General features: G+C 35.1%; 1 protein-coding gene across 3 annotated transcripts in view; it reads right to left on the bottom strand.

Annotated features, from left to right (window-relative positions):
• Positions 1-14,619, bottom strand: part of Tgs1 (Trimethylguanosine synthase 1) — a 102,975-nt gene that overhangs the window by 59,510 nt on the left and 28,846 nt on the right. For all 3 annotated transcript variants that reach the window (XM_081747075.1, XM_081747076.1, XM_081747077.1), the window contains exon 3: positions 898-1,078. In XM_081747075.1, the coding sequence (XP_081603201.1) occupies positions 898-1,078 (181 nt within the window). The remainder of the gene's footprint in view (positions 1-897; positions 1,079-14,619) is intronic.

Raw genomic sequence — 14,619 nt, 5'->3', positions numbered from 1 at the left:
TGCATATAAAAGTAAATCTTTTTATCCGCACCTTCTGTTTCCAGCAAAAATTCGCAAAATATCACATCTCAATGACTTACGGTTCCCGAGATATGGCTCCTTAAATCTCCCGAAATCCGAACTTGTTTGGCCAATATTTGGGGAACGGTGGCCAGTTGACCAGTACTATTTGGTGCCAAAATGTCCACCATCCTCTTAGGTATTGATCAACACCAATATCATCTCTATATAACTTATGGTTCCCGATATAAGGCTCCTTAAATTTCTGAAAATCGGCCATTTTTTGGTCAATATCTCGGGAACGGTAAGATGATGCAAAAAATTTAATTACTTGCTCAGATAGTTTTTTATGCTCTGTCGAATGCAGGGTTCAAAACTGAAAAAAAATCGCAAATAACAGACAAACGGACAGACAGACAGATACAGAGAATTCAGTAACTAACTTCTTAAGTTCGTTGATCATTCACTCTCACTAATTACCCGTTTCTTTTAGACTACAGGGCATAATCGTGGATCGTAAAACAAAGGTTTCATAGCACTACTTGTTGGTCTAGTGGCTAGTGCTCGTGCCTTGGTGCATGATCTCAGGTTCGATTCTCATTGGGAAAAAACAAAAAAAAAAAATCAATTTCACAATCATTCATTATCACCCATCTCCTTCAGTCTACGGGGCATAACCATGTGACGTTAAACTAAAATTTTCATTCTTTGAATGATTTATTTCATTATCATCATCATACATTTCTGAATGAATTGTAAACAGATTTCAAACAACGCGGCTTTGAACAGTGCGGACGTTTTTTTGGAACTAGTTAACTGTGTTATGCAAGGTATTTCTGCAAGTGCCAGTTTACAAGCCTACAAATCTGATATGTATTCAAAAGTAAGTATACTTACATCATGTCTTGCGAAGAGTTTTGGTGTCGCAACTTCCATAAGAGGGTGGTACTGCAAGGTGTCATTACTTTCTGCATTACTCGACATTTCGTGGCTTTGACCCTCTTCCTCTTCTTCCTCCTCCTCCGCTTCCCCGTCGGCAGATTTCTCGTTCATTCCTCCAGACGAGAAGTCCGCATTGCTAACCATTCAAATAGACATAAAAAGCTTATCTGTACAAATATAATGGCAACTATTACTTTTCCCCACAAATTTTGAAAATAGGACATTTTGACACGTTTTCACTTTAGAATGTAAAGAATACACTGGCCAACAAAAGAAAAGTTTTTCTCTGTCTCAACAACTCCAATAGGTAAGTCTAATAGTATTGTCAGCGGTGATTTCAGATCTGGTTTTAGTTTTTCCTGTCACCAACAGTTTAGTTGAGACAGGGGAAAGAAATGTGTACTGCGGTTCATGTAACTTATGCATGTAAGAAGGTGCTTTTGCAATGAAAACTTACCTCTAAAATGTTTTGATGTATGATTTTCGCCTGTATTTGGCGTCAGTAATATCCCTCTGCAAAAATCCAAGTATAATCAGCTAACATGGAAGGGGTCCAATCTCCCCAATAGCCTGATGTAGCCTTTCACCATGCCTACCACTCACAGCTCTGAGGTTGAAGGGGGGGGGAAGAAGTCTATGTGGGAGTCGAAGATGTGAATTTTAAGGCTCATGATTCATCCCAATGCCTGATAGGGACTTACGAGGACGGACACAACGTCGCGGAAATTGTCGGACATATGATTCAACAAAAATCTCTGCATATTGTTCTAAATAACAACCATAAGTTTTTCTTGAGCTCATTAAGTTCGTCCACAGGGTGTCTATTAAAATTCCAAAATGAAATTTCGTGACCTTTTCCTTCCCAAACCATAAAATTTAGTTACATTCTCAAGAGCGGATTTGGGTGCGAACTGGGCCGAATTTTCATGCATGCGATAGAAGTGTGGTTTGTTTGCGATTTGGCAGCATATAAAGGCGATCAGAGACATTTTTGGTAGTGAATTTTGACGTTTTATAGAATAAAATTTTTCAATCTATACTTATATTTGCACAGATTAAAAAAAAATCGTGACCCAAGAGCTAAATTTCGTGACTTTTATGACCGTTTTCTCATTTCGTGACTTTTTCATGACTTTCGTGACCGATAGACACCCTGGTCCATGAACTGTACACCACAGAACAGTTTGCTGATCTGAGGGCCTACACAAATTGCCCGCTTTGATTTTACCATCACTCACTCTGAGAAATTTAATTCTTGATATTGGAACCCCTGCCAGTTCTGTCCATGTTTAGCGCGTTATCATCAAGTTCCCTGTGCACGTACATCATGCAGACATGTGCTGTGCGCATGGTTCTAGTTCAAAGTTTGTTTCATTCTGAAGAGAATGACGTACGAACCACGATTTGTGGATGAATAATGAAGTATTGGGAACTGTTTCTGTCGTATTTATTCCTTATTTAATACATTTTGTATTGTCAACGAGGACTGCGAAATATTTTTTCCCCTCATAACGATTCAAGATATTGCAATGCAACTTAGTACACAGATTACCTCTAACCTATAGTATTTTTCAAGATACATCATATTTTAGTACCTGTAGCCGAGGCAGCTTCATAGGAGCTAACTTTAGCAATAAGAATTTTTAAAGCAGATTTCCTGCATTATTTTATCCTTAATCTTCCTTTTTGGGTACATCATGCATATGATACCCTTGGAAAGCTTGTTTCATTCTGAAGAGAATGACGCACTAACCATAATATTCGGATGGATAGTAGTGCAGCAGTAGCTACTTTCTTATAAACCTGCAGTGGGTTCACAGGTATATATCTGTACATCTTCCCTAAATTTTGAAACACTGCTATTATTCGGGTAATATAGTTTACACTACTTAATTTTGTTATTCACGGGTCCTTTCTGCAGTTTTGGGAGATTATTTGCTCGACAGAAAAACGAAATAATAATGTAACACTGACTTACAAAGTTTTCAAAAGCCCTCCTTGCTGATGTAGTGGCTAGCGCGTGCGGTCCCTGGTTCGATTCCCGAAAATAAAGGGATCATAGCACAAAATCTGATAATTGAACAAATTTTGCTTGGCTTGCACTACTCTAGTTGATCAGCCAAAGTTAGGCGGGCCGAAAATAATTGATTCCGAGGTCGTGCGCCAGTACAGAGGCAAACCTGATTGACTGAAGTTGAAGGTTATTAGTCGAACTTGGTGTCTCACAGTTGTGTAGTTCGTAATTTTCATACCTCACCACAGCATCTACAGCTCCTGAAAAACCAACGTGATTTGAGATTCCTGAAGAGCAAAATGCGACAACTTTATATTTCTTTGAAATCCTAACGTACATAAGAAGTGGTTAAACAAGGGCTAGATGCCGAAATCTGTCGCCAACCACGCGTTTCGATCACAAGGTGATACTATGCATCCCGTGAAATTAGGGAGTAACTACGAATTCCTTTCGAACGTTCCAACCATCAACGCCAATCTGTTTAATGAGCGGCTGAATGAATGCATGCCACTGTGCGTCCAAAGTACCCTTCATTAGTGAGCAAGTGAGCCTTTCTGTAGCAAAACAATCCAAAACTTCAATATCTTTCAAATGAGCACGAATAAACTCCAAGAAATTAAGCGAATTTAATTGAAATCACACCCAAAATATAGTTTGGACCTCGTATTCACGTATTATTACTTGATCAGATCTATGGTTCACTTCTTGTGTCAATGATCCTTTACGAACAAAATTTTACGTTAATGTTACCCTATTTTATATACATTCAATATATTATAAACGCTTGTGATTGACGTGTTTGAGTTGTATGTGGGTATGCATGACGTTTCCCAGGCGAAAGTGGTGAAATCCATTTTAAAATTGGATTTGTGTTTACCTTATTATAAAAACATGAAAGAAATAGGCCTATTGAAGTTATAATCTCGAAATCTTCTATAAGTGAAATCCAGTGCAGCGGAAATATTTCAAAAAATTCTTATAAATGGAAAACACTATTAGTCAAATAAATTCATTTACAGATATTTCCATTGCAATAAAGAATGATGAAATTTCTTTCCCTCAATTTCTAAAAAGGTTTCCAACCAGGAAAGGTTTGAATATACACAAGGAGAGAAAACATGTGATACCAGAATCTGAAGTTCTACACAAGATTTTGCTAGAGAACTTGCAAAATTAAAGTCAACTGTATGGTTAATAAAGAGAATTCGAAGAGGAGCTCGAAAGGCAGTCGCAAAGAGATTAGCATCTTTAATGGAGGCATGCATAAATAAGATTGATTTCATCTCGCGGAAAAATTTAATAACCTTTTCGTTTGTTCATCTAAAAGTCCCTAAGGATCGCAGTGCGAAATCCATTACACATATTATTACACACAATTTAGATGAAACTATGTCAACAGATTATTCATCTCGTCTAGGAAAAAAACGCACTCCAAACTTAGCGAAAAGAATAGAAGCAAAAATTGCCGACTTTGATACCAGAGGGGCCCTAAGGTTGTTAAGCTCCGATGATATTTTGGCTTCAATAAACGAGGAAACATATCTCCATCTCAAAAACAAACACCCAGCTCCTTCCAGGGATCTTAATTTACCGGATTCTTCAAACGACCTTGACCCTAAAATCATAGTGGATAATGGAATGATGTCAAAAGATATTTATAGTTTCCCTAGTGGTTCTGCATCAGGGATTGATGGTTTGTCACCTCAATATTTAAAAGGTCTTATTTCCAAATCAGCAGGTGATACGGCATCATACCTCCTGGAACAGATTATGAAGTTAATAAACCTCACACTAAGCGGAAATGTCAATCTTGAAATATGTAAATATTTTTTGGTGCAAATTTATGTGCACTTCGAAAGAACGATGGAGGTCTTAGGCCAGGGCGCAAAATTTCCGGGCGCCAGGTCGCCATTGGCGACTAGAAAAATAGAGCTGGCCACCAGTGTTTAGTAGGAATGGTTTCTGCCTTAACTCATTGGCACGAGATCGAGAGTATAAGACGAAAGTTAATCAAGAATGCAAAAATGTATATAACAGAACGTTGCAATCTGTATCATCAGAGATAGTTCTGTCCCATCATACATTTGACACTTTGGGTTGGCTTCCTAAAGGAAAAATGTTGGATTTGGTGTGAAGGAAATAAAACTGCTTTTTAAGTATTTGCAACCAGATTTATACAGTGAAAAAGTGGCTTAGCAAAGTGGGCAAAATATAAACTTTCGTTTTCTTCAGTGACGCAGAATCAGACAGAAAAAAGATTTACAGTGAAAATTTCATTATGAGATTCCTGAATTTGTTTCCAATTGTCACATTTTCTGCAGTTTTACCTGTGAGTACTGCTTCATGTGTGAGAGGCTTCAGCAGTCTCAACATACTTCCTACAGTAATTCACTAAAGACTGACACACTGGATATTTTGCTGACAATTTCCTTCAATGGCCCTTCACTTAAGGACTTTAATTCGAAAACTGCAATCTACAACAGGTACTTCAGTGCAAAGAGAGAGCGTTACACAAACGCGAAGTCTTAAGGTAAGATATTTGTTTAGCATGTATATGAATTGTCCAATTCAAAATTGATTATCTTGAATCCAATTGTCTGCTTTTGAAAGTCTATACCTGGATGCAATCTCTTTCTTTGTCAAAAACAAAGGCCATGGGGAAAGCTCTCATAATTTGTACGTGAGAGATACTGGCGACTATCGTTTTTGGATTGGCAAGTGCGTCTGACTTTCAAAGTTTGCGCCCTGACTTAGACATTTAGCAGCTAAAGCAGCAGATTCCTCTGTGTAGGCCAAATGCGCTTCTTATTTGCAACCTCACCAAATCGGATTTGCGACGAAAAAATGAAACGACGCTATTATATATGCCACCCGCAGTTACATACAAGCACATAAGAATTCTAATAACGTCTTTTTAAAGAATGATTTCAAAAATGCTTTCAATTCTGTGGAAAGAGAGATTATGCTACAGCAAGAAGTACTGCCTCAATTATATTCATTCTTTTGGCAAAGTTATGCTCAACCTTCAATCCTATTTTTTGGTGAACGAACGATTCCATCACAAGTTGGCTGTCAACAAGGTGATCTAACGGGTCCAATGCTTTTTAGTTTGGCCACCCACCCAATAGTTTGCACTTTATCATCTGAACTAAATATCTTCTACTTGGATGACGGTAGCTTAGGTGGTTCTCCACAGTCAGTTTACCAAGACATGAAGACTCCAATAGAATAATAATAATAATAATAATAATAATAGACTTGGCATTGAAGTTAACCCGTCTAAATGTGAACTTTTTTTTTTTCATATCTGGGAACCCAAACAAAGAAGTCGAATCCCAGTTTCAAGAATTGTTACCTTGGATACGGACGGTACTCAAAAATGAATTCTCTCTCTAGGGATCACCTCTCCTTGAGGACGGATATGAGGAACATTTTGATGAGCATTTAAATAGATTAAAAATAATAACTCAGCGTCTGAAGACTTGACCAGCGCATATTGCCTTTTTTCCACTTAAGAATTGCCTGGGAATACCGAAACTTATCTATTTTTTACGCACCACTCCCACATGGTCCATGCCTTCCAAAGTACTTCAGCTTGATAATTGCCTGAAATATGCACTTCAGTCTATCATCAATTATTCTTTGAATGAAAATCAATGGACTCAAGCAAGCTTACCAATTCGCTTAGGAGGTTTAAGCATAAGAAAAGTCTCAGATTTAAGCCTTCCAGCTTTCCTGTCCTAATGTTTTGGAGTGAAGCCACTTGTCTCCAACATACTAAACATTCAAGTTTTCAAAGTGGAAATTCATCACCTGACGGAGGGGTTGGAGATATGGAATGGCATATACAATGAGACTCTTGCTGTGTTGGACTCAACAGAATTGGGATAAAATATTAACAGCAATAATTGATTAAAAAAAAAAAAAAGTTCCTGAAAATACATCTGATATAGCCCGTTTTAAATCCTTACAAAGAAAAAAATCTGGTGCATGGCTACAGCCTACACCGTAAAAAAATATTGGACCTTTCTTGGAGAACAACACGTTTCAAATTTGTGTCGCTCTACGTCTCGGTTTAAATATCTGTCATAGTTTCAAATGCATATGTCAGGAACAGGTTGATGAAAAAGGCTTACATGCACTAAGCTGTTCTAGGAGTGGAGATCGAATTTCTCATCATGGAGAGCTAATATAATAAGACGAGCTCTTGCCAGTATTGACATCAAGTATTTTAAAACCATCCGGAATGTCCAGAGATGATGGGAAACGACCAGATGGAGTGACATTAACCCCTTGGAAAATGAGGCAACGACTGGTATGGGACGTCACATGTGTTGACACTTTTGCACCTTCTCATTTACCCTCATCATGTAAAGAGGCAGGAAATGCTGCTGAGACAGCCTGTAAGGGAAAACACACGAAATATTCAAAATTAAAAGATCATGTGTTCATCTCCTATGCTACAGAAACTATGGGAGTTTTTAGCCGGGAAGCAAGGGAGTTCCTAAAGGAAATTGGGTTGAAATTAAATCTCAATACAGGTGATACGAGAAGTGCACAATTTTTATTTCAGCTTATTAGTTTAGCAATACAAAAAGGTAATGCGGTCAGCATTTTAAGTTCCTTCTATTCTTCGAAAAAGGAAGAAGTTAAAAAAAAAAAAAAAAAGAAAAGAAAGAAAGAAATGAACTGGAATTTATGAACACTTTCGACTGAAAAGTTTGTAAACTAAGTTTTATCAACTCCATGATATTTCGCAAGCTACTTACAAACATGTGGAGGATGGATTTATTCACTATTCTTAGTTATGAAATTAATTTGTTCTATATAATTTTGTTTTGAATTTTCATTTATTCGAGTATTAACTCAAAATCAAATCTGAATCGACTATGTAAAGCTTTTTAAAAAATTTTATTATTGAAACTGTCAACAAGATCAACATGTACGTATAGCAGTTATGTTACTTTCCTTAATCACAATTTATAAACGCTTGAATTTAAAGTTTGGTAGGTCGAGAAACTAAATCGGTATTTTATAGCAAACATTCAGATATCTAGATAAAACCCACAAGGTTGAAAAACTTTTCTTTCGTGATGTGGCCTGCAATTTCTTCTGACAAGCCACATTACTTTTATGTTTTAAAGTTAGCGTTTTCTAATTCAAATAGATTTTTTTAAATACATACTCGTGATTAACTTCATGGGTACATCTTACATTTTCGGATTCTGTACAGTTTAAATGACATAATTTATTATTCATCAGCAGGGTTTCCACCAGGACTTCAAAATCAGGGGGTGTTCAAAAATTTAAGGGGTGTGTGGCTGCTTGACTTTATTTTTACCTTTCTCGTATTATCCTAAAATTTTGCAATAACACAAAAAATGACACCTTTCCACTGCAATCCTAATTTCAACAAAGTAGAAAATGTTGAATTGACCTTCATTTCGTTTTTTTGTAAAAGATCCAATACATTTCAGCCAAAAAAAAATTTTTGTAGACCTTATATCTGGAGAACTACATATAGTGTAACCAAATTCAAACTATCACTTAACTTAGTATGATGTACTTACTCCGAAAAAACACCCTCGATTTAGGACAGTTCAAAAATTTTGTGTACCTTGATCCAAAAAATCCAATATATTTCATTTAATCAAACATTTTCTTGTACGACCCATGTCTGGAGAACTACATATAGTATAGCCAAACCAAAACTATCGCTTAAATCAATATGATGTGCTTATTACGTATATATATATATATATATATATATATATAAACTTGATTTAAAAGCCGTTCAAAAACTTTGTGGCACCTGATCCAGAAACTAATTAGTGGCCTACGTCGCAATCTTTTGATCCATTTTTTTGGATCATTTCTAAAATCCTTGTTATTTATTTATTTTTATTTTGTGTGAATACCCATTACAATCAAGGTAAGTTATAGTATTAACGAATTAATTCACTTGACTAATGTTGAACAAATCAGGTGTTCTAAATTTATCATTTCTCCTTTAGTTCTTACATTTGTTTGCTCTGCCTAAAATGGAAACTTTTTCGCGACTGAGATCCGTCAGTCGTTAGGTTAGGTTAGATGAACTCGATCTGATATCTGAAGTGTTAAAATAACAACATGATACACTAGAACATTTATTGCTAATTGCAGATATTGTACACTCATCTCCAAAATGATTGTCGCATACCTATAACTGTCTTCTTGTAAGAATATAATTGGATAATGATTTTGCAGGGTACTTTTAATACTGATACTATGGTGTACAATCGGGAAATGTATATTTGTGGTAAATTTCATAGGAAAAGAATTATAAATACGAAAATTAGAATGAGTAAAACAAAATGTTGCTAAATGAACAAGAAAGTTTTATTTTCGTTTTATTGTTCTTATTTACTGCTCTTTTGACATGAAATTTGCCACATACATGTCTTTGCCAATTATGCACATACTAACATTATAAGAAATACCGGGCGAATTCGTTATCAAATTATATTCCTGCATCAACATATTTATAGACATGCGACAATAATTTTGGACATGAGTGTACCTTTTTATCGCAACATTGTAGGTAACTAAATTCGTTTAAATTTACAGGCAATTTTGTACTTTGTAGTTTTGTAATTTTTTACCAATGTGACTCATATATTCACGAATGTATTAATAGTCTTGATGACTACCGTATGCATATTTTGACAAACTCTCCTCTGAACCGTCATTAGGCTTCTTCACATTTTCACACATTGTAACACCACTTTATAACCTATACATGCCTTATGCGGGTTCGTTTAACAGTCAAGTTAAATGCTCTTTGTGATCCTAATTTTAAACAAATGTATTGAAAATATATTTACAAGCATACTTGTGAACCGGGCCGCAGTCTTACGAAGATTGAAATTCGCTGTTCCAAGTTCTTTAATGTTCTTTGAAACGCAAATTCATTTATTTTGATTCACTCATGGCCCAACTGAACCGATGCCACTCGTATAGGACTTCTCAACCATTTCTCGTATGCACAACAAGGCCGGTAGCCAGCCCGAAGATGTAGGGGGGTGGGAGGAAGAAGTTAGAGATGGCCCGATCCAATCATATTATAGTTCATTTGCACGCCTACCGTGAAAATTTTAGGGGGCAGCAAAAATTTAGGGGGGTCCGGCCCCACTAGACCCCCTTGGATACGGGCCTATGCACAACTTATAAAATTTTCTAAATCAGCCTCAACACTTTTATTTTCACTTCAAACATCAGGTAAACAATATCCTTCCAAGGACACCTTCATCAAATTATTAACGTGTTCCGTAGTGATCCGGCACCGTTCTGAAGTTAAAATTCTATTCATTGTTGAAGATGATCTCTGCACTGAAGCGGTACCGATTGGAAGAAGCACACATTTTGTTGCCCGAGCTGACAAATTATGAAATATAATGCATTTATATTCTTCACAGGAAAGCTTCATTAGAAATCTCTTGAAGAAAGTTATTCTTTCAATCGTTTGAGAATTCTATATTCAAATAGGACTTCTCGCACAAAACATGAAATAATTGTGAAAAATTGCCTATTCAGGCTCGGATCAAGGCAGAAATTTAAAGGGGTGACCACCCCCCATTGAAGGGGGGGGGTCTGGCGGAATCCCTGTTCATTAGTGATCGATCAATTCATCTGTGTTTACACCCGACAGAAGTTTTCTTGCTTACCTTTATATTTAAATTTAAGACCTTGTATATAGAACCTATCTACACAAGATTGATTTTCTTTGAAATTTCACTTAGTTTCTTTACGGTTTCCTGATAAAAATATTTATTATTCGTGACTAAAAGAACATAATTATTTTATTACACTGAGTAGAAATAAAAGAGAGAGCGAATGAAATCCAAATTGAATAAAAACATTGTTTTTCACCAAATTTTCCATCCTCTATGCTTTTTAAAACACTTGTTAAAGCATATAAATATATACTGTACTTACAAATCAGTTTAGTACCTTTGTTTTATGGCTGTATTTGTAGTACCTTGTTAAAACGTTTGTCTTCAAACTGTCAATATAAATCGCAGTAAATTATGTAATCTGCTGTCACAAAAAAGTATCCTATTTTTCGATTGGTATAAGGAAGAGATACTATACTATTTTTCGATCGGTATGGAAAAACAATATTTCTCCATACTATTTTACCGTAAATTATTAATTATCAATAAAATTTGTTACTTTTAAATGAATGAAGCGAGATAATTTTACTATGATGTTTTAAAAGCTGGTCATCTGGGGTGGCCAAGAAACAATTTGGGGGGTCTGACCCCGATGGGCCCCCCTTGGCTACACCCCTGACTTTCACCATCAAGTATCTCAGGAAGGACACAAGTGAAAAATCCCAAATTTGCACAAAATAGACGATAATTGTGCAGTAACAAGTGGGTAAAATTGCATCACTTGAGTAGTACAAGTTGTTGCAATGATGTGAAATTCGCGATTTTAACAGCTGAACAGGTTTTGTGTTGATAGTATCTCAGGCATACAATTTATGTATGTTTTATCAGAAGTGTAGTCAAAGAGCAAGAAATTGGAGACCAGATTTGCTACTTGTAAAAGAATTGTCAATACCAGGTCATATATTAGATTTGTACCTCTAATGCAAACACAAATTAGATGTTACGAATATTCACAATTAGATGAATTTATTGACTGCGCAGTACTTTAGTACGTCCAGAACATAGAATGTCATTCGGACCTAATGATACCGTAGCCTGTATTTACGACGAAAAATGGTGGATTGGGAGAACTGAAGACATCAGTCAGGAAAATAACAATCTTTTTGTTCACTTTTTCCATGCCCATGGCCCAAAAACCTCTTCTAAACTATCTACGAATGACAAAGTGTGGGTGCCAATCAGTAAGGTTTTCCAGAAAGTGACACTCACAAGAGTTCACAACTCTTACATGTCATACTTTCAATATCAGTGCCAAACTCTGTACACAAATTAGTCAACTGTTTATCTCACTGATGTCTTAACAGCAGCGCTATAGGCAGAAAAAAAGTAACAGATGTGATTTTATTCTCTGTACAAGATATGATTCATAAATTATGCACACTTTGCCCGTTTAACATTATTGTCATGTTATTTTGACTTTTACTACAAAGTTTATATCCACGCCTCATGGCCCTTCATGATATTAAGTCCCAGTGAAGAAAAAACTTATAACTCAAAAACTACGCAGTAATGCAATAGTTACTGCAGAACTATCGTCTATTTTGTGTAAATTTGGTATTCTCACGTGTGTCCTTCCTGAGATATTTGATGGTGAAAATACTCTATTTTCGAAAATTTGCAGTGTTTAAACATTTTCAAAAATCAAGTACAGTATATGGTTCTCAGTTCTGAGACTTATTTAGAACGTTGTCTGCTATCTAGTCTCCATGTTGACAAAAAATTGAAGATGAGTCTCATTTATTTCGTTTCAAAATTACATTCCAAAATGGTAATTTCTAGGTTTTCAATCTCAACGTTCAGAGTACTTTTTTTTTTTTTTTTTTTCGACGTTCTAAAGTACGTCTCAATGTGCACAGAACATAGAATGTTGTCCATTACATTATTTTTCATATTGTTTTGTTTTGAACTCATTGTCTTTAAAAACTAAAAAGTTACAGCGTTTAACGGAATCCTCTGGAAAGTTCAAAATACGCTCAGGCGCCTATACAAAAAGGCCACTACGACAAAACTTCCACGGCTAAAAAATAAATAGATACCGTTTTCAACTCTTTGAATGTGATATAAAGTTAGGTAAAAAATTAATAAATACCTAAATTTTGTGAGCAACCATCATTGGTCGATTTCACTTTGATTGCCCCATCCCAGTGTTACAACTTTTCTATTTATTATTATTATTATTTGGAAAAATAAAAACACTAATTAAAAATAATTACTAATTTCAACATTTTGAAAATTTCTTCTTGTGATATACCACGTTTTTAACTTTTTTAAAAAACATTACAACTATAACATTTTCTATGTGAAACACTAATAGAAATAAAAGTGAAATTCATATGTGAAAATACTCTATTCTACAAGTGCAATGGTTTGAAATTAATTTTTACTGATTTGTCACAAGTACACAATTTTCCCAAAGAATATGTATTCGACACTACTTAATAGCCTTTTCACACTGTCTTCCATTTTACGTGAAGACAGATAAAGTGCATAAACATTTGCAATTCTTTTTTTAAAAAATCGCTCTTTCGCCATTATTAAAATTGCTTAGATGTATGTATCTTCTGTTAAACGTACTAAAAAAATTGTCACTTGGAAAGTAACTTGACGTAACTGAATCTATAAAATAAAATTACAGTTTTTCAATAATACTGATTTATGTGTTTAAAACATTTTTTTTCCTCTTTTCTTCCTAGGTACACCTAAAAAAAATCATCACTTTTTAAACTTTAAAATAAACATAAAAATATTGTTTACAAAACCCTAAAAATATTGTTTACAAAACCCCCTGATTAAACCATTCTGTAGTATTGTTGTTTGTTTATTAGCTTTTTCTTAAAAGTGAGAATGAGTCTAGTTGTTTGTGCACTTTATCTGCCTTGAGAAAACATATAGGTGAGTGTGAAGAACTGAACAACTGCTCCTTATGTTTTTAAAGTAACTATACTTAAATAACCTTATTTCAAGCAACCTGGTTTCAAGTTGCAGTTTGCACACCTGTTTAATTTTCGGTGTTCTTCCGAACTAACTATGAATGAGTAAAGTTCTTTTCGAACAGATTTGGAATATAAAAGATTAGATCTATAATCTATAAATACTTGGATTAATTTATAGAAGCTTAATGCAGTTTGTTATATTTATTCTCAGTTACTGGTTTTTGTTTCCTTCTCTTTTTGATTTCTAAATATGCTTTGCCAGATTTAGTAGTTACCAACTTTAAATTGAAACAATTCTCAGGTACGAATCTGTGAATGTAACATTGTAATTTATGATTAAAACAGATAATCAATATGAACGTTGGTTTATTGAAACTTAAGCTTATAATGTTATCCATGTTTTCTTAGGATTGTCATTATCTGTGTTCAAAAAATTGTATTTGGTACCTACATAGTAAAATTCGTAAATATTTCTTTCCATTTACGAGGTGTAGACACCGCAAAACTTTCATATCCGAAACTGTACATAGATTTTCACCTGAATGTTTGGAAAACTACATATGGTGGTTTCAATACTTCTTGAAAGTCTTACATATTCTTTCACCCTGGTTACGTATTTTGAATTATACTTTAGGGAAAAAAAAATAAATGGAGATGGGAAGACATTATAAGCAAGTATAATCTCAAATTTGAGTAAAAATTAATTAAACTAACTAACTAACTAACTTCATGGCTCATGGAACCCAGAGGTTCAATGCCGCGATCACAGAAGCTCTCCACCGTCTTCTATCCTTAGCCAACTGGATCCAGTTTCTACTTTGTATTCGTATCTCTGCGAGATCCATCTTAATATTGTCCTCCCATCTGCGCCTAGGTTTTCCGAATGGTCGTTTTCCGATAGGTACTCCAGTCAAGACTTTGAAAGCGTTTCTACTTTCTTCCATCCTAGCTATATGACCTGCCCACTTAAGCCTCCTAGACTTGATGACCCTAATAATGTTTGGTAAACCGTATAAAT

This window comes from Thermobia domestica, chromosome 18, assembly GCF_964235325.1.
Source record: "Thermobia domestica chromosome 18, izTheDome1.hap1.1, whole genome shotgun sequence".
NCBI classification, from domain to species: Eukaryota; Metazoa; Arthropoda; class Insecta; order Zygentoma; family Lepismatidae; genus Thermobia; species Thermobia domestica.
The sequence above is the reverse complement of the archived record's forward strand: the minus strand, read 5'-3'. Positions and strand labels throughout refer to the sequence as shown.